Source organism: Balaenoptera borealis, assembly GCF_965194805.1.
Source record: "Balaenoptera borealis genome assembly, chromosome: 2".
NCBI classification, from domain to species: domain Eukaryota; kingdom Metazoa; phylum Chordata; class Mammalia; order Artiodactyla; family Balaenopteridae; genus Balaenoptera; species Balaenoptera borealis.
Genome location: NC_138867.1, coordinates 114,059,647 through 114,084,580, shown reverse-complemented (window position 1 = coordinate 114,084,580; position 24,934 = coordinate 114,059,647). Strand labels below are relative to the sequence as shown.

Below are 24,934 nucleotides of genomic sequence, written 5' to 3'. Positions count from 1 at the left end.
GAAACAGCTTTTCAAAAAGTTTATGTAAATTACATGTTATCTCTTTTCTACATGTATCCTAAACTAGACTAGAATCAACTTGTGGGCAACAACAGTACTTTATATTTCTTTTGACTCTCACTAAACCTAGCACAATTCCAAGAACATTTTAAGGTTTAATTAGTGCATGCTGATTAATATCTGCCTTACCCAGAAACAACTTCTTAAACCACTTCAAATGCTTTCAGTAAAATCAGAGATCATGAACACCAAGGTATTTGACTCTTTATTTTCCCATTGGTTGCTACTTGTAAGGGCACACTTATCGATCCTAATTATTCTTCCCATAAAAGAACACTTTCCTGCTTACTGACTCTGGGAGAGAAATGGCAAATGAACAGAAAACCAACTTTCTTAGACATATACAAGAAATTAAGTCTTCTAAAACTATAATCTGAAGTCCTATTTCTGCCTCTATATAGTAAGCATACTGTCATTCTACTCACTATTCCACCAGAATACATCTTCACATGTCAAACTGGATTACTCACTTAAGTACTGGGTAATGTTCAAGTAGTAAAAACAAGAATTTTTACTGAATGTTATGGAATATTTTTGTATTTGCTTATTATAATACTAGTTAGAAACAACAGTTTATAATTTTTTACACATTCAACAGTTCAACAAACACATGATTCTTTCAATCTGACTGAGGTTGTAAGTCAGCGCTTCACTGGAGAAAATGTATGAAATTGCGCATTAATTTCTGAAATGAAGGATTGAAATTCTTCTTTCCAACTCTCCTTTGAGTCTATCACTACTCCGCATGTTCCTGCTCTTGTCCTGGAATTAGCCATCGAATACTCTCAGTTCGAACGGTAGCATACATAATAAAACTAATTAAAAAGAATAAGGAAAATACAAGCAACCAGTCTACATTTTTTATCAAAGTGCTGGGAAGAGGACCTATTTGGTCAGCTTGAGTTACCACCACATTTTTCTTGGCTTCTATACCTGGAAGAGAAATCAGTTGTTTCAAATGAGATAGAAAACATACCCGCTACAGAATTTTCCTAAGTATTCTGCATGGTATGCAAAATGATATGCAGTCTTAAAATAAACACCACAGCTAGTATATCTGGGATGGGTTTCACTTGCCTGTCAGTGCCCTTCACCCTACCACATCAAAGAAGCAGGAATCCATTCAGCTGTTCAAAGCTAAAACACTAGAATTTCAGTGAACTCACCAGAAAGGTCTTAGTGCACTGTATGAGTTGTCTTTTGTTCTCTTTCAAGACCAATGTTCAACAACTAGTAAAGCTATTCTCAGGAGTCTACAGAATGTTTTCACAGGGTAAGTAATGCTAAATTCAAAATGCTTTTAAATAATTTACTGAAAGAATTGTTAGGGGACTTCCCTGGCAGTCCAGTGCTTAAGACTCCACGCTTCCACTGCAGGGTGCGGGTTCATTCCCTGGTCGAGGAACTAAGATCCCGCATGCCATGTGGCACAGCCAAAACAAAAAAAAAAAAGAGTTAAGCTGAGCTCATTTAAAAAAAAAAAAAAGAAGAAGAATTGTTAGAACAACTAACCACCACTGGGATCAGTGATTACCAAAGATGCTGTGACTCCTAGATTTCATTTGGTTCTAAGTTATCTGAGAGCACTGAGCAAAATGGCTCCCCCTGTCCATATCAATCTAAACGACAACCAGGGGTCCAGGACAAGACTTGGAATAACTAACTACCTGGTAAGAAGTCTTTGATTCCTATGAGGTAACTCAGTTCTTTGTTCTTCTGTGTTAGATATAAGTCATTACATGCAGCTAAGAATATATGGAAGGTATGTTATAATTTTTATTTACTTCCAGTGAATGTATTTCAGGAAGTAGAGGGGTGCTCATAACTGAGGCATTAAAGCTTTTGAGGAATGAATTTTCCAACAAAGGAAATTTCATCAATATACAGTGCTCAAAGTTTTACAGGATAAAAATAAGGCCCTATGTTTCGGCAAATATTAAGGAATTAAAACAGCATCTACAAATGAATTAATAAATAGAACTCTATACAGCAATAAACATGAATAAAACACAACCATACACAACAATGCAGATGAATCCCATAAACATAATGGTCAGTGAAATCAGCCAGACGTGGAAGGATCCATACTGTAGGTCACCATTAATATAAAGGTCAAAAACAAGGAACACTACACAATGGTGTTAGGAGTGAAGATGGTGGTTATCCTTGGGGAGGACAGGAGTGACAGTGCTGAAAGGGGACTGGTGATGTTCTCTTTCTGAGTACTGGTTACTCAGGGTGTTCACTCTGTGAAAATTCAATGCCACGTACACTAGTGATTGACACATATTTTTGTGTAAATATCATACTTAAATGAATAATGTATGTAAAACAGTATCTAGAGGTATATAGTATGTGAATTTTATCTCAATAAAGCTGTTATATTTTTTAAAGGTATCTGTAATCATATTAGTATTACCTATTCATGTTAAGCTTGCCACTGACTGGGAGCCATTTAACAGGATCTTAACATTTCATTAGAAAAGAAGTTTTATATCCCAAAGCCAATCTTGAATCCTTCACTTAAGGATAATACTGTAGCAGATGCGAACCCACAGAAGGCACATTCCTCCAGCAATAAAATGTCTTCTTCTACAGTGTTCTACATACCTGTCTGGTTAAAAATGAAGATTTTCAGCGTTTCCAATGTTCGGTCTGTATGATTAAATCTAGCCATTGGTTTAGCCCCTTGAAATAACAAGATGTTAGGAACAGCTACAGTGCCAAACCTCGTAGAAAGGCTACAAGAGAGAGAAGTCAGTCAGAAAACCTGAATTGACAGTGGGCTTCCTCACACAATTACCATATCAGAATGGATGGAAATAAATGAGAAAGGATCAGTTTCCTGTGGCCTATGGAGGCTTCTGATATTGAAACAATAGGCTTGTAGTTTCTCCTGACAGCCTTCCTCGTGGGTCATGGTTGGGGGCATTCGTGTTCTGTTCTGAGTTGCTTTCTATTACAACATGGAGCTGCCCATGACACAATTATTCCACTAGTTCTGTTTTTAACAGCCAAAATAGATCAGACCAGAAAATTCTAATTTATGAACAAAGCACACTATGTCAATTTACCTAACAGAAGAAATTTCAGACTCTGCAGAATGCCCATCTCCAACCCTCATAAAAGATTCAACTTAAGCATTTAGGTTAGTGAGTTGGTGCAAAGGAATCTACAACCTAACAAACACACCAGGAAGTTCACAATTAAGGCAGGACAATTCAGAAGTAATAGGACCTGAGCAGTCCTGTTTCACTTTTACAGAATACAGAGTAGTGGTATAAGCTCCAGAGTCAAAACGCTCAGGGTTCAAGCCTCAGTTCTGCCACTGAACCAGCTGTGTGACCTTTGGGCAGATTATTTAACCTTTTTAAGCCTTAGTTACCCCCAGAAGTAAAATGGTAATATCGTATGATCAGGATTTTTTCTTTTGTAAACATGCTGTAACATAAATATTAACATATGAGGCAAACACATGTCCCATGCCATACAGTAAGAGCGAGTATCCTCTATTCTCCATAATTGAGGCACCATACCAGGCACTGAGAAGGACGCATGGAGATGAAGAAGGAACAGAGGAGATGATAAAAGCCTGCAGGGATTGGGGGACATGGGGGTTAGCATCAGACCCATAACCAAACAGTACTGAGCAGGTGCTTGGAGCCAGCCCTGCTGGCTTGGGGGCAGTGAAGAGCCCAGTCAAAGCTGGACAATGACCTTGAATGTCCTTCCAATCAGTCTGTAACCTTCGGCCTGGCCACTGAGATCTTTCCCTGAAGGCTTTGTGGGAATTACTAATTTGTTGGGCAATTTCTTTCTTCATAAACAATTTCAGGTAAACACTGGCAGTTCCATTACCCACCCTGAAAATCAGTGCCTCATTTTCACCACCAACTTGACTATCTTCCAGACTTTCCAAATTTATTCATACACAACCTCCTTGTGACCTGCTAATAAGCAGCATCTGACTTAGAGGAGGAGGGGAGTACACAGTTTATAACCCCAGGCACAGTCACAGGGGAAATATACAACATCTGCACAAAGTTCTTCGTAACTTACCTTACTGAACATTCAGAAAAGACAAAACCCCACTGAACAATATGAAAGAATATAAAGCAAGGGTAAATGTATTTCAAAGGCCTAAAATAATTCGTCAAATTTATTGAATGTCTACTAAGAACACGCATGCAAGAATAAATGTAAGCATGAAGAAAGAAAAGGAAGGAGGGAAAGAAGGAAAGAAAAAAATAAAAAGGAAAGAAAGAAATCCTTAGTAGACATAAAACGGGTGCCGAGAGTTAGGCTGCCAGGGTGGGAACCTAAGCTGCAGATGAAAGTCACAAAGGAAGACCCTACTTAGGATGCTAATTTTGCTAATTCAGTCTGGCCCAGACCCTAAAACATCCTCTGCCCCCACCCCTGCCATCAGGCAGAGCCATCACTGAATTCCACCACGCAGAGAACAGTCTTTCTTCTCAAGGGGCCTCCAGAAAGTCTCCCTTGGGAATGTGACAATCCTCACTAGTCACACTTGTTTCTCCCTCCCTCGGTTCCATTTCAAAGCTCAAGCTCAAACCTACTTCCTCTGCTCCTAACTTAACTGATTACGACCTCCAAGTAACTGCAACCATCATCCAACAGGATGAGGCAGAAACTCCACTAAGAGAAGATACTAAGGCAAGATACCTGCTGTGCTGAGACGCATCCAGTGCCAAAAAGTGAAGAGCTGGAAACGCCCGGGGCAGAGAGTTAAAATGAGGAGCCAAACTGGCAGAAAATCGGCACCAAGGGGTGTAAAACAGGACTAGCGTGCAGTCACTACCGTTTGGGTTGAGAAAATCCATAAGGTCCTGTGGCAAAAGAAACAAAGTGTTAAAGTCAGCAGTACAGGATGTGTACTTTTTCTGGAAGGATACACAAGAAACAGGAACCACCGCTGCCGTCAAGGGAGAGGAGGTAGGGGCAGGGACGGGAGGGAGACAGTAGTACAGCTCCCGAAGAACCTTCTGGATTGGAACCATAGGGATCCATGGGTCAGCAGAAAAGTACTATCAAATGACATGTTATAAACTTTCCTCCAAGGTTTCTTTTTATTTTTTTTTATTGAAGTATATAGTTGATTTACAATGTTGTGTTCATTTCTTTTCCATTATGGTTTATCAGAGGATATTAAATACAGTTTCCTGTGCTATACAGCAGGACATTGTTGTTTATCTACTCTCTATGTGATAGTTTGCGTCTACTAATCACAAACTCCCAGTCTATCCCTCCCCCACCCCCTTCTTCCTTGGCAACCACAAGTCTGTCCTCTATGTCTGTGAGTCTGTTTCTGTTTCGTGGATAGGTTCATTTACGTTGTATTTTAGATTCCACATATAAGTGATAGCATATGATATTTGTCTTTCTCTTTCTGACTTACTTCACTTAGTCTAATAATCTCTAGGTCCATCTATATTGCTGCAAATGGCATTATTTCATTCTTTTTTATGGCTGAGTAATATTCCATTGTATATACGTACCACTTCTTCTTTATCCATTCCTCTGTCAGTGGACATTTAGGCTGTTTCCATGTCTTGACTATTGTGAATAGTGCTGCTATGAACATAGGGGTGCATGTATGTTCTTTTTTTTTTTTTGGCTGCACTATGCGGCATGCAGGATCTTAGTTCCCCAACCATGAATTGAACCTGCACCCCCTGCAGTGGAAGCACGGAGTCTTAACCACTGGACTGCCAGGGAAGTCCCAGCATGCATTTTTTTGAATTATAGTTTTGTCTGGATATATGCCCAGTAGTGGGATTGCTGGATCATATGGTAGTTCTATTTTTAGTTTTTTGAGGAACCTCCATACTGTCTCCATAGTGGCTGCACCAATTTACATTCCCACCAAGAGTGTAGGAGGGGTCTTCCTCTAGGCTTTCTTAATATTACTATAGAGCAATTTTAATATTTTTCATAATTCATCAACTCATATACTAAGTACTCACAGGGTACAGGCCACGGTCCCAACTTTGGAATTCTGCATCTCATACAATCTAACAACATTATTAAAGCACTGTGGTCTCAGGCCCAAACTATCATCTCAGCAGCTCCAAGTCTGTACTAAGCAGTCAGATCCATGTATTTGAGCAAAGGTTAGTTCAGTTTGAGGGTGCACCATCCATGCAACCACCAAAACTCAGACTGCTCAAACTGCTTTCTCCTGGTCATGTGTGTGACACCCATTAAAAGGCCACAGAGCTGAGGCACAGCATTCACCAGGCACTGAGGGGAGGGTGCAAGGCCAGTGCTGACACCTGCCTCGGAGGGGCACTCAACATACCATATGTACCCTCATTTAAAATAAGGAATCACACCTCTCAGAGCTAGGATTCTTCTCTTACATAAGCAGCCTGAATTCATTCTGCTCTCTGGCTTTAACAATCTTACAGAAAATGTCAGTCAGTATCCCAGTATTCTCTTTAGACTCACCATTTAGCCAACTAGCTGGAAAAGCATGGCTGGGCTGGACAAATTGGTCAGCTCTCAGTCCAGAGTAAACACTAGATTCACACTCTTTGGAGGAAAAAAAACTTTTCACCAATATAACATACTTCACGGAGGTATAGAACCAAGATGGTCGAGTACAAGGACGTGATCTCACTCCTTCTTGTGAGAACACCAGAATCACAACTAACTGCTGAACAATCATCGACAGGAAGACACTGGAACTCACCAAAAAAGATACCCCACATCCAAAGACAAAGGAGAAGCCACAATGAGACGGTAGGAGGGGCGCAATCACAGTAAAATCAAATCCCATAACTGCTGGGTGGGTGACTCACAAACTGGAGAACACTTATACCACAGAAGTCCACCCCCTGGAGTGAAGGCTCTGAGCCCCACGTCAGGCTTCCCAACCTGGGGGTCCAGCAGTGGGAGGAGGAATTCCTAGAGAATCAGGCTTTGAAGCCTAGCGGGATTTGACTACAGTACTCTGACAGGACTGGGGGAAACAGAAACTCCACTCTTGGAGGGCACACACAAAGTAGTGTGCACATCGGGACCCAGGGGAAGGAGCAGTGACCCAGTGAACCAGACCTACCTGCTAGTGTTGGAGGGTCTTGGGCAGAGGCGGGGGGTGGCTGTGGCTCACCATGGGGACAAGGACACTGGCAGCAGAAGTTCTGGGAAGTACTTCTTGGCGTGAGCCTTCCCAGAATCTGCCATTAGCCCCACCAAAGAGCAGGGTAGGCTCCAGTGTTGGGTCGCCTCAGGCCAAACAACCAACAGGGAGGGAACCCAGCCCCACACATAAGCAGACAAGCAGATTAAAGTTTTACTGAGCTGTGCCCACCAGAGCAACACCCAGCTCTACCCACCACCAGTCCCTCCCATCAGGAAACTTGCTCAAGCCTCTCAGCCTCATCCACCAGAGGGCAGACAGCAGAAGCAAGAAGAACTACAATCCTGCACCTTGTGGAACAAAAACCACATTCACAGAAAGACAGACAAGATGAAAAGGCAGAGGGCTATGTACCAGATGAAGGAACAAGATAAAACCCCAGAAAAACAACTAAATGAAGTGGAAATAGGCAACCTTCCAGAAAAAGAATTCAGAATAATGATAGTGAAGGTGATCCAGGACCTCGGAAAATGAATGGAAGCAAAGATCGAAAAGATGCAAGAAATGTTTAGCAAAGACCTAGAAGAATTAAAGAACAAACAAACAGAGATGAACAATACAATAACTAAAATGAAAACTACACTAGAAGGAATCAATAGCAGAATAACTGAGACAGAAGAACGGATAAGTGACCTGGAAGACAGAATGGTGGAATTCACTGCTGTGGAACAGAATAAAGAAAAAAGAATGAAAAGAAATGAAGACAGCCTAAGAGACCTCTGGGACAACATTAAATGCAACAACATTCGCATTACATGGGTCCTAGAAGGAGAAGAGAGAGAGAAAGGACCCGAGAAAATATTTGAAGAGATTATAGTTGAAAACTTCCCTAACATGGGAAAGGAAATAGCCACCCAAGTCCAGGAAGCGCAAAGACTCCCATATAGGATAAACCCAAGGAGAAACATGCCGAGACACATAGTAATCAAATTGGCAAAAATTAAAGACAAAGAAAAATTACTGAAAGCAGCAAGGGAAAAATGACAAATAACATACAAGGGAACTCCCATAAGGTTAACAGCTGATTTCTCAGCAGAAACTCTACAAGCCAGAAGGGAGTGGCCTGATATACTCAAAGTGATGAAAGGGAAGAAACTACAACCAAGATTACTCTACCCAGCAAGGATCTCATTCAGATTCAATGGAGAAATCAAAAGCTTTACAGACAAGCAAAAGCTAAGAGAATTCAGCACCACCAAACCAGCTCTACAACAAATGCTAAAGGAACTTCTCTAAGTGGGAAACACAAGAGAAGAAAAGGACCTACAAAAACAAACCCAAAACAATTAAGAAAATGGTCATAGGAACATACATATCGATAATTACCTTAAACGTGAATGGATTAAATGCTCCAACCAAAAGACAAAGGCTTGCTGAATGGATACAAAAACAAGACCCATATAAATGCTGTCTACAAGAGATCCACTTCAGACCTAGGGACACATACAGACCGAAAGTGAGGGGATGGAAAAAGGTACTTCCATGCAAATGTAAATCAAAAGAAAGCTGGAGTAGCAATACTCATATCAGATAAAATAGACTTTAAAGAATGCTACAAGAGACAAGGAGGGACACTACATAATGGTCAAGGGATCAATCCAAGAAGAAGATATAACAATTATAAATATATATGCACCCAACATAGGAGCACCTCAATACATAAGGCAACTGCTAACAGCTATAAAAGAGAAAATCGACAGTAACACAATAATAGTGGGGGACATTAACACCTCACTTACACCAATGGACAAATCATACAAAATGAAAATAAATACGGAAACAGAAGCTTTAAATGGCACAATAGACCAGATAGATTTAATTGATATTTATAGGACATTCCATCCAAAAACAGCAGATTACACTTTCTTCTCAAGTGCGCATGGAACATTCTCCAGGATAGATCACATCTTGGGTCACAAATCAAGCCTCAGTAAATTTAAGAAAATTGAAATCATATCAAGCATCTTTTCTGACCACAATGCTATGAGATTAGAAATGAATTACATGGAAAAAAAAGTAAAAAACACAAACACATGGAGGCTAAACAATACATTACTAAATAACCAAGAGATCACTGAAGAAATCAAAGAGGAAATCAAAAAATACCTAGCGACAAATGACAATGAAAACATGACGATCCAAAACCTATGGGATGCAGCAAAAGCAGTTCTAAGAGTGAAGTTTATAGCTATACAAGCCTACCTCAAGAAACAAGAAAAATCTCAAATAAACAATCTAACCTTACACCTAAAGGAACTAGAGAAAGAAGAACAAACAAAACCCAAAGTTAGCAAAAGGAAAGAAATCATAAAGATCAGAGCAAAAATAAATGAAATAGAAACAAAGAAAACAATAGCAAAGATCAATAAAACTAAAAGCTGTTTCTTTGAGAAGATAAACAAAATTGATAAACCATTAGCCAGACTCATCAAGAAAAAGAGGGAGAGGAGTCAAATCAATAAAATTAGAAATGAAAAAGGAGACGTTACAACAGACACCACAGATATACAAAGCATCCTAAGAGATTACTACAAGCAACTCTATGCCAATAAAATGGACAACCTGGAAGAAATGGACAAATTCTTAGAAAGGTATAACCTTCCAAGACTGAACTAGGAAGAAATAGAAAATATGAAGAGACCAATCACAAGTAATGAAATTGAAACTGATTAAAAATCTTCCAACAAACAAAAGTCCAGGACCTCACAGGTGAATTCCATCAAACATTTAGAGAAAAGCTAACACCTATCCTTCTCAAACTCTTCCAAAAAATTGCAGAGGAAGGAACACTCCCAAACTCATTCTATGAGGCCACCATCACCCTGACACCAAAACCAGACAAAGATACTACAAAAAAAGAAAATTACAGACCAATATCACTGATGAATATAGATGCAAAAATCCTCAACAAGATACTAGCAAACAGAATCCAACAACACATTAAAAGGATCATACACCATGATCAAGTGGGATTTCTCCCAGGGATGCAAGGATTCTTCAATATACACAAATCAATCAATGTGATACACCATCTTAACAAATTGAAGAAAAACCATATGATCATCTCAACAGATGCAGAAAAAGCTTTTGACAAAATTCAACACCCATTTATGATAAAAACTCTCCAGAAAGTGGGCACAGAGGGAACCTACCTCAACATAATAAAGTCCATATATGACAAACCCACAGCAAACATCATTCTCAGTGGTGAAAAACTGAAAGCATTTCCTCTAAGATGAGGAAAGGAGAAGGATGTCCACTCTCACCACTATTATTCAACATAGTTTTGGAAGACCTAGCCACGGCAATCAGAGAAGAAAAAGAAGTAAAAGGAATACAAATTGGAAAAGAAGAAGTAAAACTGTCACTGTTTGCAGATGACATGATACTATACATAGGGAATCCTAAAGATGCCACCAGAAAACTACTAGGGCTAATCAGTGAATTTGGTAAAGTTGCAGGATACAAAATTAATGCACAGAAATCTCTTGCATTCCTATACACTAATGATGAAAAATCTGAAAGAGAAATTAAGGAAACACTCCCATTTACCACTGCAACAAAGAGAATAAAATACCTAGGAATAAACCTACCTAGGGAGACAAAAGACCTGTATGCAGAAAACTACAAGACACTAATGAAAGAAATTAATGATACCTACAGATGGAGAGATATACCATGTTCTTGGATTGGAAGAATCAATATTGTGAAAATGACTCTACTACCCAAAGCAATCTACAGATTCAATGCAATCCCTATCAAATTACCAATGGCATTTTTTACGGAACTAGAACAAAAAATCCTAAAATTTGTATGGAGACACAAAAGACCCCGAATAGCCAAAGCAGTCTTGAGGGAAAAAAACCAAGCTGGAGGAATCAGACTCCCTGACTTCAGACTATATTACAAAGCTACGGTAATCAAGACAATATGGTACTGGCACAAAAACAGAAACAAAGATCAATGGAACAAGATAGAAAGCACAGAGATAAACCCACACACCTATGGGCAACTAATCTATGACAAAGGAGGCAAGGATATACAATGGAGAAAAGACGGTCTCTTCAATAAGTGGTGCTGGGAAAACTGGACAGTTACATGTAAAAGAATGAAATTAGAACACTCCCTAACACCATACACAAAAATAAACTCAAAATGGATTCGAGCCCTAAATGTAAGACCGGACACTATAAAACTCTTAGAGGAAAACATAGGAAGAACACTCTTTGACATAAATCACAGCAAGATCTTTTTTGATCCACCTCCTAGAGTAATGGAAATAAAAACAAAAATAAACAAATGGGACCTAATGAAACTTCAAAGCTTTTGCACAGCAAAGGAAACCATAAACAAGATGAAAAGACAACCCTCAGAATGGGGGAAAATATTTGCAAACGAATCAACGGACAAAGGATTAATCTCCAAAATATATAAACAGCTCAGGCAGCTCAATATTAAAAAAACAAACAACCGAATCCAAAAATGGGCAGAAGACCTAAATAGACATTTCTCCAAAGAAGAGAGACAGATGGCCAACAAGCACATGAAAAGCTGCTCAACATCACTAATTATTAGAGAAATGCAAATCAAAACTACAATGAGGTATCACCTCACACCAGTTAGAATGGGCATCATCAGGAAATCTACAAACAACAAATGCTGGAGAGGGTGTGGAAAAAAAGGAACCCTCTTGCACTGTTGGTGGGAATGTAAGTTGATACAGCCACTATGGAGAACAGTATGGAGGTTCCTTAAAAAACTAAAGATAGAATTACCATATGATCCAGCAATCCCACTACTGGGCATATACCCAGAGAAAACCATAATTCAAAAAGGCACATGTGGGCTTCCCTGGTGGCGCAGTGGTTGAGAATCTGCCTGCCAATGCAGGGGACACGGGTTCGAGCCCTGGTCTGGGAAGATCCCACATGCCACGGAGCAACTGGGCCCGTGAGCCACAATTACTGAGCCTGCGCGTCTGGAGCCTGTGCTCCGCAACAAGAGAGGCCGTGATGGTGAGAGGCCCGCGCACCGCGATGAAGAGTGGTCCCCACTTGCCGCAACTAGAGAAAGCCCTCACACAGAAACGAAGACTCGACACAGTCATAAATAAATAAATAAAAGAACGTGAATTCCGTTAAAAAAAAAAGCAAAACTGGGCTATTCATTTAAAAAAAAAAAAAAAAAAAAAAAAAAAAGGCACATGCACCCCAATGTTCACTGCAGCACTATTTACAATAGCCAGGTCATGGAAGCAACCTAAATGCCCATCGACAGACGAATGGATAAAGAAGATGTGGTACATATATACAATGGAATATTACTCAGCCATAAAAAGGAATGAAATTGGGTCGTTTGTTGCAACGTGGATAGATCTAGAGACTGTCATACAGAGTGAAGTGAGTCACAAAGAGAAAACCAAATATTGTATATTAACACATATATGTGGAACCCAGAAAAATGGTACAGATGAACCAGTTTGCAGGGCAGAAATTGAGACACAGATGTAGAGAACAAACGTATGGACACCAAGGGGGGAAGTGGCGGGGGCCGGGGGTGGTGGTGGTGGTGTGATGAATTGGGCGATTGGGATTGACATGTATACACTGATGTGTATAAAACTGATGACTAATAAGAACCTGCTGTATAAAAAAAATTTTAAAAATAAAACAAACAAAAAAAAAACCATACTTCGCAACCTAAGTGTCCATCGACAGATGAATGTATAAAGAAGATGTGGCACATATATACAATGGAATATTACTCAGCCATAAAAAGAAATGAAAGTGAGTTATTTGTAGTGAGGTGGATGGACCTAGAGTCTGTCATACAGAGTGAAGTAAGTCAGAAAGAGAAAAACAAATACCATATGCTAACTCATATATATGGAATCTAAAAAAAAAAAAAATGGTTCTGAAGAACCTAGGGGCAGGACAGGAATAAAGATGCAGACATAGAGAATGGACTTGAGGACACGGGAGGGGGAAGGGTAAGCTGGGACGAAGTGAGAGAGTAACACTGACATATATACACTACCAAATGTATAACAGATAGCTAGTGGGAAGCAGCCGCATAGCACAGGGAGATCAGCTCAGTGCTTTGTGACCACCTAGAGGGGTGGGATAGGGAAAGAGGGAGGGAGGGAGACACAAGAGGGAGGGGACATGGGGATATATGTATATGTATAGCTGATTCACTTTGTTATACAGCAGAAACTAACACAACATTGTAAAGCAATTATACTCCAGTAAAGATGTTAAAAAAAAAAAAAAAATATATATATATATGTATAAAACATACTTCTCAGGGAGATGACTAGTCTAAACAATGCTAAATTACAATTTTAGTAATTCAGATATTTTATTTTTATGCCTCCATAACAAATACCTCATTTAGAAGAAGAAGAATGTTATGATTCTGATACCAAGCACCTATCTGTCCACTGGGATTTTTATCATGAGACTTGGTGGTGAGATTAACCCAAGGCTGACTAGGTTTAGGCCGCCTAAAAAGCATATTCGACACTAGTTATATCTCCTCCTTTTCCTACAAACATCACAGAAAGCCAGGTGAATTTTCACTGATGCAGCCATTAAATGCTATCCCACTTACAATATGATAAAGATTATGACTCCCCATTTGAAAGCTGATAGAGTATTAAATCGTAAAATCAATGTGCAGAAAAGGAGAAAAGCACTAAATACTTTTGTCTTACCTGTGACATATTTAAAATTTTCAGAGTGAAATTTTCTAATCCCGTCACATTCCTCTCCTCACAGTTCACCTTCGGGGATTTCAGACTTTCGGTGGTGTTGGCGTCCTCTGTCGGGGGCGGGTCAGATTCCACCACTTCGGGCTCTGCGTAGTACTCCTCTTCTCTCTCCGGGAAGCTGGCTCCAGCGCTGTCCAGAGAGAAGAGGCTCTCCCGGGGGTTGCACCTCGAGTCCTCCTCCCCTCCAGCCCTGCAGGTGCCGCCGCCGGGCTCTGGGCTCAGTTTGTCCTCGGCTTCCCCAGGAATCACAGACAACATTACCATGTGTTCACCATCAGCGTCCAGCCCCAGCACTGCCTCGGCCTCTTCTGCAGACAGGTCCTGGCCCACTGGGTCACGGGAAGGCACCTCCTCACTCGTGTACCCAGCCCCCACCTGGAATGGGTAAGCAGGCTGCTCCTCTGACCATAAGTGACCTCTTTTCTCTGCAACTAAAACATGCCACTATGTTCACAGTCACATCTAACTTCAAAATAAATGAATCCCAAAGAATTACAGTTCTCAAATATGAAATTTTCCCCTCCAGAGTAAAAAGTTACCTTCCCATTAAACTATCACAGAGCCACCCATCATTCTCCAGGTCATGAAGAAGATCACAAGGAGATACGAGATTAATGAATGCCAAGAAGTGGACAAACACATAGCTTCATGCAAAACCTGCTGCTTGCCATGCGGATTACAAGCAAAAACATTCCACTGCAGACATCCAATTAGGAAAATATAATACAAACACTTTAACAATTTAGTTTCTTTGATGAGACTATCCAAGAAAATAATGATGGCTTTATGGAAGACTCTACCGTGGCAAAGCATCTTTGCACCCATTATAACAGCTCTGTGAGATGGGCAGCACAAGGGTTATCATCCCGACTTAACAGATGAGGTACAGAGAGGTTCAGTGTAATGCCCAACGGCACACAGCCAGTAAGCAGCAGAGGCAGGTCTAAGAGCGAAGTCTTCTGACTGCTACTCCAGAGCGGGCCTTACCCTCCCCACATGATACCTCAGAGGGCTGCTGGGCCACACTGCCCGAAGAATGCTACTAGAGCCAGCTCCTTCCCGAGGTGGCCTCTACAGCTGACCTCTGCTCTCCTGCCTGCTGCCCTTGGGCTACTGCCCTCAGGAGTGCTAAAGGTGCACCAAGCAGAGCAGGGGCAGCAGCAGGGAGAAGAGGAGGAGGATTTTCCTCTCACTTTGGAGCCACTAAATGCGGCTTGGGCCAAAAGTTCAGGTAAGGGGAGAGTCCTGGACAGTCTCATACATCCATCCAGCAAGCTCCACTCAGCTCTGTACAATGACTCCTGCCCTCCACCTCTCATGATCTCAATGACAGCCGCCAGACTCCAAGCCAGGCACTGACCAGGGGAAACGAATGAGCCCAGCTGCACTCAGACAAGCCCACCATATGGCTGGAGAGCCACCAGCTGTATAATGAGCTCTGCCTGCAAACAGCATGTCTAGCAGAGTGTGAATGACCAACTGGCTTCAAAGCTGGGGAGGGATCTGGGAACTTCCTAAGGTATGCACATTTGTATAACATCTCAAAGAATATCTCCATAGATGTTTGCAGGTTCATTCAGCAATTCAAAAACACTCTCTGGGAATTTGCTTCAGGCCAAGTGGAATAACAGGAACCAGATTTACTCTCCCTCCTGAAACGACCCAAAAAACAGCCAAATATGTGAAACAACAGTTTCAGGAGACTAGCAATGAGACAAGGAAGGACAGTGAACAGGAAGCAAATGAGAAGAGCCCTACAAATGCTCTAGCTTACTGCCTGAGAGAGTTCCTACCCTGTCTCAGGGAGGGCCCAGCTGACTTCTCGAGTTGAGATGGAACTGAGGGTTCAGAAAGACCAAGAAGCTAGAGTTTGCAGGACAGAATACTGGAGATGGGAGAGCTGCAGAAAGAGGACTCTGGAGATCCGTGGAGGGGGCCCCGCCTTGAGTATACTGGTCCGCACATGCCTGTAAGTGAACTACCCCAAGCCAGGGAAAGAACCACTCAAAGGGATTAGAGGTAACAGTACCCAACAGCCACAGAAAGCTGGGAATAGTACCTGTCCCCACCCACTAGCCTGGGAAACCTCCTAAGTCACAGGGCACTGGGGAGAGTACGCGGAAGGGACTTGCCTCAGCAGTGGGGCCCAATTAACCCTAAAGTAAATACAGCTCTGCTTCCATCTAGCAAACCTTAAAAGTGAGAATCAAACTGTGTTCAAGTAACTTAACTGTATCCCAGAACAAAGCTCAAGAATATTTATAGGAATACTAAAATATCTAGCACTCAACCAGGTAAAATTTACTTCTGGCATCCAATCAAAGATTACCAGGCATGCAAAGAAGCAGGGAAATTCTCATTATCTATAATGAGAATAATCAACCAAACCTGACCCAGAACTTGTACAGATGTCAGAATTATTAGATGAGGCTATCAAAACAGCAATAACTGCATTACATATGTTTAAAAAGTTAAGTAGATATAGAGAACATAACATACAAAAAAAGACCCAAATCAAAATGCATATCAAAACCACAATGAGATATCACCTCACACATGTTAGAATGGCTATTATCAAAAAGACAAGAAATGACAAATGTTGGTATGCATGCGGACAAAGGGGAACCCTTGTGCACTATCAGTGAGAACGTAAATTGGTGCAGCCACTAAGGAAAACAGTATGGAAGTTCCTCAAAAAATAAAAAACAGAACTACCATATGATCCAGCAATTCCACTTCTGGGCATTTATCCAAAGAAAATGAAAACACTCACCTGAAAAGGTACATGCACCCCCATGTTCACTGCAGCATTATTTACAAAAGCCAAGACATGGAAGCAATTGATAGATGCATAGATAAAGAAAATGTGAGATATATATACATATATTTGTATATGTATATGTGTGTGTATATATATATATGTATATGTATTATGTGTATATATATGTATATGTATATATAAAAAGAATATTATTCAGCCATTTAAAAACAAGAAATCTTGCCATTTGCGACAAGATGTACAGACCTTGAGGGCATTATGCTAAGTGAAATAAATCAGAGAAAGACAAATACTGTATTATCTCACTTAAATGTAGAATCTAAAAACCAACAAACAACAACAAAAAACCCACAAGCTCATACAGAAAACAGTTTGGTGGTTGACAGAGGTGGTGGGTAGGGGGTGGGCAAAATGGGTGAAGATGGTCAAAAAGTACAAACTTCCAGTTATAAAATAAGTAAGTCATGGGGACAGAATGCACAGAATGGTAACTATAGTTAATTATACTATACTGTATATTTGAAAGTTGCTAAGAGAGTAGTAAACCTTAAAAGGTCTCATCCAAAGAAAAAAATTGTATAACTGTGTGTGATGGTGGATTTTAACCAGACTTATTGTGGTGATCATTTTACAATATATATATATATCGAATGATTATGCTGTACAACTGAAACTACTATAATGTTATATATCAACTATATCTCAATAATAATTTTTTAAAAGACCCAAATTATACTTCTAGCAATGAAAATTACAAGGTCTGAGATGAAAACTGCACTGGATGGGATTCATAGCAGATTAGACATTACAGAAGAAAAGAGTAGTTAACTTAAGGCATAGCAATAGAACCAATACAAAATGAAATACACAATGAAAAAAAGAATCTCCCCCCAAATTAAGAGTGACAGTGAGCTGTGGGACAATTTCAAGTGGTCTCATGTACAGATAATTGGAGTACCCAAAAGAGAGAAGTAAATGGGGGAAAACAGAAAAAGTAATTGAAGAAACAATAACCAAAACCTTTACAAACCTGATGAAAACTATAAATCCATAGATCCAAGAAACTCAACAAACTACACCAAGATACATCATAATCAAACTGATCAAAACCAGTGACAAAGAAAAAATCTTAAAAGCAGCCGGAGAAAAAAGACATGCTATGTATAGAGGAACAAAGACAAGGATGACAGCAGATTTCTCATTGGAAACTGCAAGCAAGAAGAGCAGCATCTTTAAAGTACTGAAAGGAAAAAAACTATAAACCTAGAATTCTATACCCAGCAAAAATATCTTTCAAAAACAAAGGCAAAATAAATACGTTTTCAGACATACAGAAGCTGAAACAATTCATAACCAGCAGACCTACATGACAAGAATCTGAAATGAACTTATTCAGGCAATAGAAAAATGATACCAGATGGAAATGTGGATCCACACAAAAGAATGAATAGCATCAGAAATGGTAACTACATAAATAAATATATACAATTCTTTCTGAAAGTCTAGCTCTGAAGGGGAAAAGAAAGACCCAGTAGTTGTTATGGGCAGGCAGGGGACTAAGGGAAATTTTCGTTTTGGTTTTTAGGACACAGGAGAAATTTAAGGATATATAAAGCTCATGGGAAAGTGAGTAAGCAGGGAGAGGTGACAACACAGGTTAGAGAGGGCAGAGTACAGGGCTTGAGAAGCAAGGTAGGTCCTTGACAGAAGAGGGTCAAGCACTTCTTTGCCTATGACCTAGAGAAGGGGCTGGGTGCCTGGGCAAGGAGCTCTGTCAATGGGGTGCGGATGGCAGTCTTTCTGTAGCCTTTGGTTGATAAACATGTACTGCTTGTATAATCATAAGTAAAAACAAACAAACATGTTTACTAGATCATCCTTAAGTCAGAGCAGGAAATGAAGCCAGAGAGGCTAAAAGTCTGGAGAAGAACAAAGGGTGCCAGATTTGGGAACCAACTCTACTCCCAAATGCACCAGCTCTGCAGAGATCTTCTCTCTCTGAACCTAATCAACATTCTAGGTCCTCTAAAGTAAATGGAGAATGCCAATATCCTAAAAGAATCTCAAGAGAAAAAAATGAGGGCACAAAATAGAGTCTGGTCCTTCTGATCCCCTTCATGTAAAACTGGATAGATGTCCCTTACAGAAAATCAAAAGGAAGTCTGAGTGATGCAGAGAGCTAGAATTTTGAGTCAGGAGTGTTGTTTTTCCCTCCTGTGAAGATATTTAAGTAGAGAGGACAAATTAGGAACAAAAAAAAAAAATTCTCACACCCTCAGGTACCATTTTTATCATTTAAGCATTGGGAAGAAAGGAAACATTGAATTATTCCACTCTAAGAAATGACCTACCGTGTGAGAGCCATTGAACCCTCCCATGGTAATGCGCCTTTTAAAAGAGATTGCTTCGCAATGTCAATAATCTGATTATAGTTTGAGCCATGCATAAAGTGGAAATTATTGCACTCCTGGCAGCAAGGAATATGTTTGGAGAACAGGGGCGAGGGCACCACTCCAACTCTTGCCAAGGAGCCCTAGCCTGGGTCAGCTCCTTCGTACCCTTCCAGTTGTTCTCAAAAGACTCTCTACCAGCCACAGGTTTTTTTCCAGAATGGCTTCTGTGGCAGGGGAGCCGACTGGGGAGGACCAAAATCAGCTGGGGGTTAGAGGGGCAGCAACCCGTACTTTCCATAGGAAATTTTCAGTGTGTGCATCTAACAAATGGAGAAACTACCACTGAAAGGCAGACATTCATAGGGCTACCATGCAGATTAAATGAGAAAAGACGTATATGGTCCCTGGCACATGGTAAGCACTCCATAAATGGCTACAGTGATGGTGATGATGATGATAATGGTTATGACTGATGTTTACAATTCAAAGAGATGGACGGGAACCACAACCAGGTCCTATTAATTCCTCTGCTAAATACGCTCTGGATCCATCCACTTCTCCCAACCCACTCACACCCCTCAGCCCAGGCCACAGTCATCTCTCACTTGGACAACTGCTGCAACCACCAAAATGATCTTCCTGGTTGGCCCTCTACCCCCTCTCCAAACCCTTCTCCTCACAGCATCCAAGTGAAACTGAAAGTCAAAGGCAAATGTGATCATGTCACTCCCCTGCTAAAACACTTTCAGTGGCTTCCCCCTACGCTGTGAATGAATCCATGCTCTGTAGCATGACTACCAGGCCCCAGGTGATAAAGCCTCTGTCCATACTCCCAACAGGTGCCACTAGACATTTCTGGTCCCTGATCACTCACACCCTCCTCCCCATACCTCAGAACTGTCCTGAGGGCTGTTTCTCTGCCAGGAGCCCTCCCTCCACTCCCTCTCTTCTTCTGGCTAATCTGACACATCCTTCAGATCTCACCCTAAACTTCACTTCTGTGAACTTCACCCTCCTAGACCCTCATACCAGAAGGGTCTCCCATTACAGCATTCCATAATGCCCTGGGGCTCTCCTTGAAGCATTTTCCACTCTTGTGGAAAATTTACTTAATTATTTGTGGTCATTTAATGCCTGCCTTCCCCATCAGACAGGAGGGTGGACGTATTTCTCTGCTTGCTCTCCACTGCACCCAGAGTGCCTAACAGAGCATATGGCATATGACGGGTGCTCAGTCAGAATCTGCTAGTTGACTGTCTAGTGAAGACAGGTGTGGGGTGTTGAAGTCCAGGATTGGCACCCGTTCCTTGACACCTGGACAGCACTGCCACCTCCAGTTGCTAATTTGCCAGTGGTATCCTCTGCAGAATAAAAGCCTTGGATTTTCAGCCACCCCCAAAAGGAACCAGCTGGTGAAGCTTCCTCAGTCCTCACACCATTCATGGCCTGGCCATGATGACCAGTGACCCACCCCATGGCTGGTGTTATCCTCAGGTCTGTATGACGTGACCCTCCCTGCCAGGTAGGCTCACTGACTGCCGAATCAGCCAGGGTTCTGCCAGGAAACAGCACACGCAACTTGGACAATTGGAGGAGAACTTAATAAAGGTACCTCCAACATGTGAGCTGGGTGTAGAGAAACCAAAAGCAATGGTAAGGAATCCCAAGGTCAATAACAGCAGAGGGGGAGCCAGTTACCACTCATAGACCTTAAGAGTCCAGAGGCAGAAGCCTTGAAACAGAGAGGACAGCCTTCTAGAAGCCCTAACTTTCAGTGGAGGGACACAGCCAACCTGTGATATCCCCAAGGGAGGGAGCTGAGAGAATCAATACCCTGACCTCACTCTCCCTTCATGCCAACACAACAGAAGCCAGAAGACAGAAGAGCCAGTTGTTTATTCCATACCGGACAGCTACTCAGGGCACAGAGCAGGGTGGAGAAGGCTGAAGAATGATCTGAGAGACAAACAGAAGATATCCAGCACATGCTGTCCCCTCTCTGAGGCTGGTGGTTAAGTGTAGCGACAGAGAAATGTAGTACAGAGGTTTGACTGTGAGGTCAGGCAGACAGAGGCTTGAATTGTAGCTTCTCAACTTCTGCTGTTGGACCTTGGTAAAAGACTTAGGGGATGCTGAGTCTCAGTTTACTCATCCATCAAATGGGGACAATAACAACATACATTTCATAAGCATTTAAAGACTAAATAAGATGATGCTCAAAAAGCACTAAGCACACTGCCTGGCACATAATGAGTGTTTTCGTTACTTTTCATTACTCAGCAAGCCGGCTCCCCTGCCTCTTTCCAGGACACGGCAGGGAAAGGAAAGATCTGTGTACTCCTGTTAAGTTTTGAATGACAAGAAAGGCCAAAGGGTCTGGACTTTAATAGGGCTCTGCGGAGTGGGGCAAAGAAGCAATGGGAGTAAGGCCTCCACTCCTGGGCCCAGCCATGCCTCCAGGTGGCTGCCTTCCCCACGGAGGGACCCTGAGAGCATGCTCTGGCAAGCAGCAAGTTACCCTGGGAGTCTGCTGTGTTTTTCTCATCTGTCCTTCACAAGCACCTGAGCAAAAGTGACCTTCTTAGGAAAGTGGTCCAGCAGGCTGCAAAGTAAAGCATGGGCTTTGCAGTCAGAGGTACAGGCTCTGCCAATTAGCAGAATCACAAACGTAGGCAGACTACTTAGCCTCTCTGAGCTCAGCATCTTCATCTGTAAAACACGGATACTCACGGAATCTATCTCATAGGATCGGTGGAAGGGCTAAATAAGATAATGATAGAAAGCACTATGCACAGTTCCTGGCTCCTAATAAGGGCACCCTAGAGGTCGGCTATTCGTTATGATGATTATCATTAATAATAAAGTGCTCAGCACATGGGGGTACGCCTCAGTAAGCGCTAATACACGGTTCCTCCCGACTGAGTCACCTGCTCAGGGGCCTGAACATGGCCCGGGCATCCCGCCCCGCCGTCCCCTACCCCGGACCGCGAGCGGGGACCACCGGGGGAAGGAGGTCGGGATAACACGGGGAGAGGCGCTCTAGGGGGCGCCAGGAAGAGGCGAGGCGCGCAGCGCGGGCCTTTGCGCAGGTAGAAGAGCGTCGCCCGGGGAGACAGCCACCTCGCCGGTCATTTCACGCACAGCCGCCCGCGCCGCCGCCCACGGCCCCAGCCCGCACTCACCCTCCTGGCCGCGGGCGGGAGGCCCCAGCACCCACAGCAGTACCTGCCACCAGCCAAGGAGCCGCATGGTGCACGGCGGGCAGCGGCCCCACCACCCAGGCCGAAGGGCAACCGGCGCCCAGCGACGCGAGTCGCGCTCCTTGCCGGCGGAAGGCTTGGGGAGGAGAGCCCGGGAGCGCGGGCGCGGCCCCGCGCCGCCATCTTAGCAGCTGGCAGCTGCCGCGGGCGCCATCTTGGAGCCGGGCGGCCGCCTCTGGTCTGTGGCCTGTGCCGTGGGGCTCGGGGCTGTTTGGGAGCCAAGCGCCCGCCATCTCAGGTCTTTTCGAAGTTTCCTGACCCTCAGGTCCTGGGCGGGGTTCCGGCAGAGGCCCGTTGCCGTCTTTCTTCACCCGGCAATCGGGGCCGGGCGGCCGGCAGCACACCCTGCGCCCGCCCAGCGCTTCGTTCCCGGGCCAGAAAGGCCTGGAAGCGTCCTCCTGGAGTGCCCCATCCAGGGTCAGATCCCTTTCCTCACCCATATTATCCTTACCAGGTTGCCAGATAAAACACAGGATGCACAGTTAAATTTGAATTTCACATAAACAACGAATAATTTTTACTATAAGAGACCGACCGAGGCTAGGCTGCGGTAGTTTTGCTATAGTAAATTTTCTAGTGGTTCCAGGAGGATCTGACACAGTGGACAACATGGGTGGAAGAGCCCACATTCTTGATCACTACATTCATCTTTTGGCCAACAACCTCCCTCTCCCCCAAAAGTGTAGTAGCAAATATTTTCTTCTTTAAATTATTCTCTCCCATACCCTCCATACTGGTTTTGAAGGTCATGATAAAGCCAATGGGACAGAGGATTAAGCGGATTTAGGCTTAATGAAAAGGAGGCTGATTTGACTCATCTGGACACTCCAACGTGGATGCTCTGTGGTTACAACTCCTTCCTTTTTGTTATGTCCTTTTCCCTCTCTGTGTTTTAGTTGTTTGTTTGGACAGATGCACTTACAGATGTTAGACTTGTTGCCTTTCGATAAATACTATATATACAATCTCTGATGGAAACTCAATAAATACAGCCAACAGGATAGAATGCGAATTTGACTGTCTCGCCACCAGGTGGCACATGCACTTATTTGTAGTGAGAAAATTGCATTCAGGTTTGAAACTTTGATTTTACTTTCGTTTCTAGGGGGTAAAAAAGTTGACATCATCCTCTTCCTTTGGCTGAGATGAACGCTATACACCAACACCACACAGCCTGGGGATTGTTCATACAAGAATCTGATAATAATTGGAATTGTTCTTCACAGCTACACACCTGCACTCCTGGTGTTTTGTCCCCCTTGATAGGTTTGCCTAAATTTTTTTAATCTATTGAGTCATGAGGACCTCTTTGTCTCTCTCCCTCCCTCTCTCTCATCAACAGACAAGTATTTACTTTCATTTAGATCACTGTGGCAAAGTGTATTTTCCAAAGCTTGCCACAAAAATATTCCCCATCCCACATGCTGCTGTGCAATGTAATTTTGCCACTGCCCCATCAATAGGTAGAATCTAATTCCCCTCCCCTTGAATCTGGGTGGTCCTGTGATTCACATATAACCAAGAGAATGTGGCAGTGTATGAAATGATCCTGTATGACTTCTGAGGCTACACAGCTTTATCCTTTTTTGCTGGAAGGTTTGCACAGGCGTTCTGAGCCACTAATAAGTAGATGGACTGTCCTGAGGCTGTATGCTCTGAGGAAGTTCAAACTAGCTTGCATAGGGAAGCCGTGACACTTCAAGCAGAGAGATGCCCACCATCACCAGCTGAGCCTGGCCCCATTCTATTGCAGCTTTGGCAACCATTGGACTACTACTGCCTGAGAGACCATAGCCAGAGATGCACAGCTTGAGCTCTTTCCAAATCCCTGACCCACAGAAACAGAAATTTTAAAAATGTCATTTTAAAAATGGTTCTGAAGAACCTAGGGGCAGGACAGGAATAAAGATGCAGACGTAGAGAATGGACTTGAGGACAAAGGGAGGGGGAAGGGTAAGCTGGGACGAAGTGAGAGAGTGGCATGGACTTATATATACTACCAAATGTAAAACAGATAGCTAGTGGGAAGCAGCCGCATAGCACAGGGAGATCAGCTTGGTGCTTTGTGTCCACCTAGAGGGGTGGGATAGGGAGGGTGGGAGGGAGATGCAGGAGAGAAGGGGATACAGGGGTATGTGTATACGTATGGCTGATTCACTTTGTTATAAAGCAGAAGTTAATGCACCACTGTAGAGCAATTATACTCCAATAAAGATGTTGAAAAAAAATTGTTATTTTAAGTCACTAAGTTTTTGGTGATTTTTTAAATAGAATAGATAACTGGATTGTGTTATTTTGTAATGTAATACCTTTAATCTGAAGAGGCTATTTAATTAATTTAATAAATCAATACTTTGGGCATGTATTCACATAGTTATTCTTCCAAGCTCCTTTCCTGTCTTTATCATTTTAATTTTGTATTTTGATGGACTTAAGATGACCCAATGTACTCATTATTATTTCATCAATACTGGATATGCTTTGTAGTTATAACAAAAGCAGATT

General features: G+C 42.3%; 1 protein-coding gene across 2 annotated transcripts; it reads right to left on the bottom strand.

Moving 5' to 3' along the window:
* Positions 1 to 252: 252 nt before the first annotated feature.
* On the bottom strand, positions 253 to 22,884 carry TXNDC15 (thioredoxin domain containing 15). 2 transcript variants are annotated; one of them, XM_082381413.1, is made up of 5 exons: positions 22,395 to 22,884; positions 13,941 to 14,428; positions 4,747 to 4,910; positions 2,671 to 2,801; positions 253 to 993 (listed from the first exon to the last, which is right to left on the bottom strand). In XM_082381413.1, the coding sequence occupies exons 1-5, from the start codon at positions 22,867 to 22,869 to the stop codon at positions 797 to 799; spliced, it is 1,455 nt and encodes a 484-aa protein (XP_082237539.1). In that variant the 5' UTR covers positions 22,870 to 22,884; the 3' UTR covers positions 253 to 796. The 2 variants fall into 2 exon arrangements, with proteins under 2 accessions (XP_082237539.1, XP_082237540.1); XM_082381414.1 differs by having other exon boundaries at positions 13,941 to 14,372; positions 22,352 to 22,567.
* Between the last annotated feature and the right edge of the window lie 2,050 nt (positions 22,885 to 24,934).

Coding starts and splice junctions, on each gene's coding strand:
- TXNDC15 (XM_082381413.1), bottom strand. CDS start 22,869: ATGGGTGAGGAAAGGGATCTGACCCTGGATGGGGCACTCCAGGAGGAC. Junction 2,802..4,746: donor GATGCGTCTCAGCACAGCAG/GTATCTTGCCTT, acceptor TCTCTCTTGTAG/CCTTTCTACGAGGTTTGGCA. Junction 994..2,670: donor CTTCATTTTTAACCAGACAG/GTATGTAGAACA, acceptor TTTCTCTTCCAG/GTATAGAAGCCAAGAAAAAT.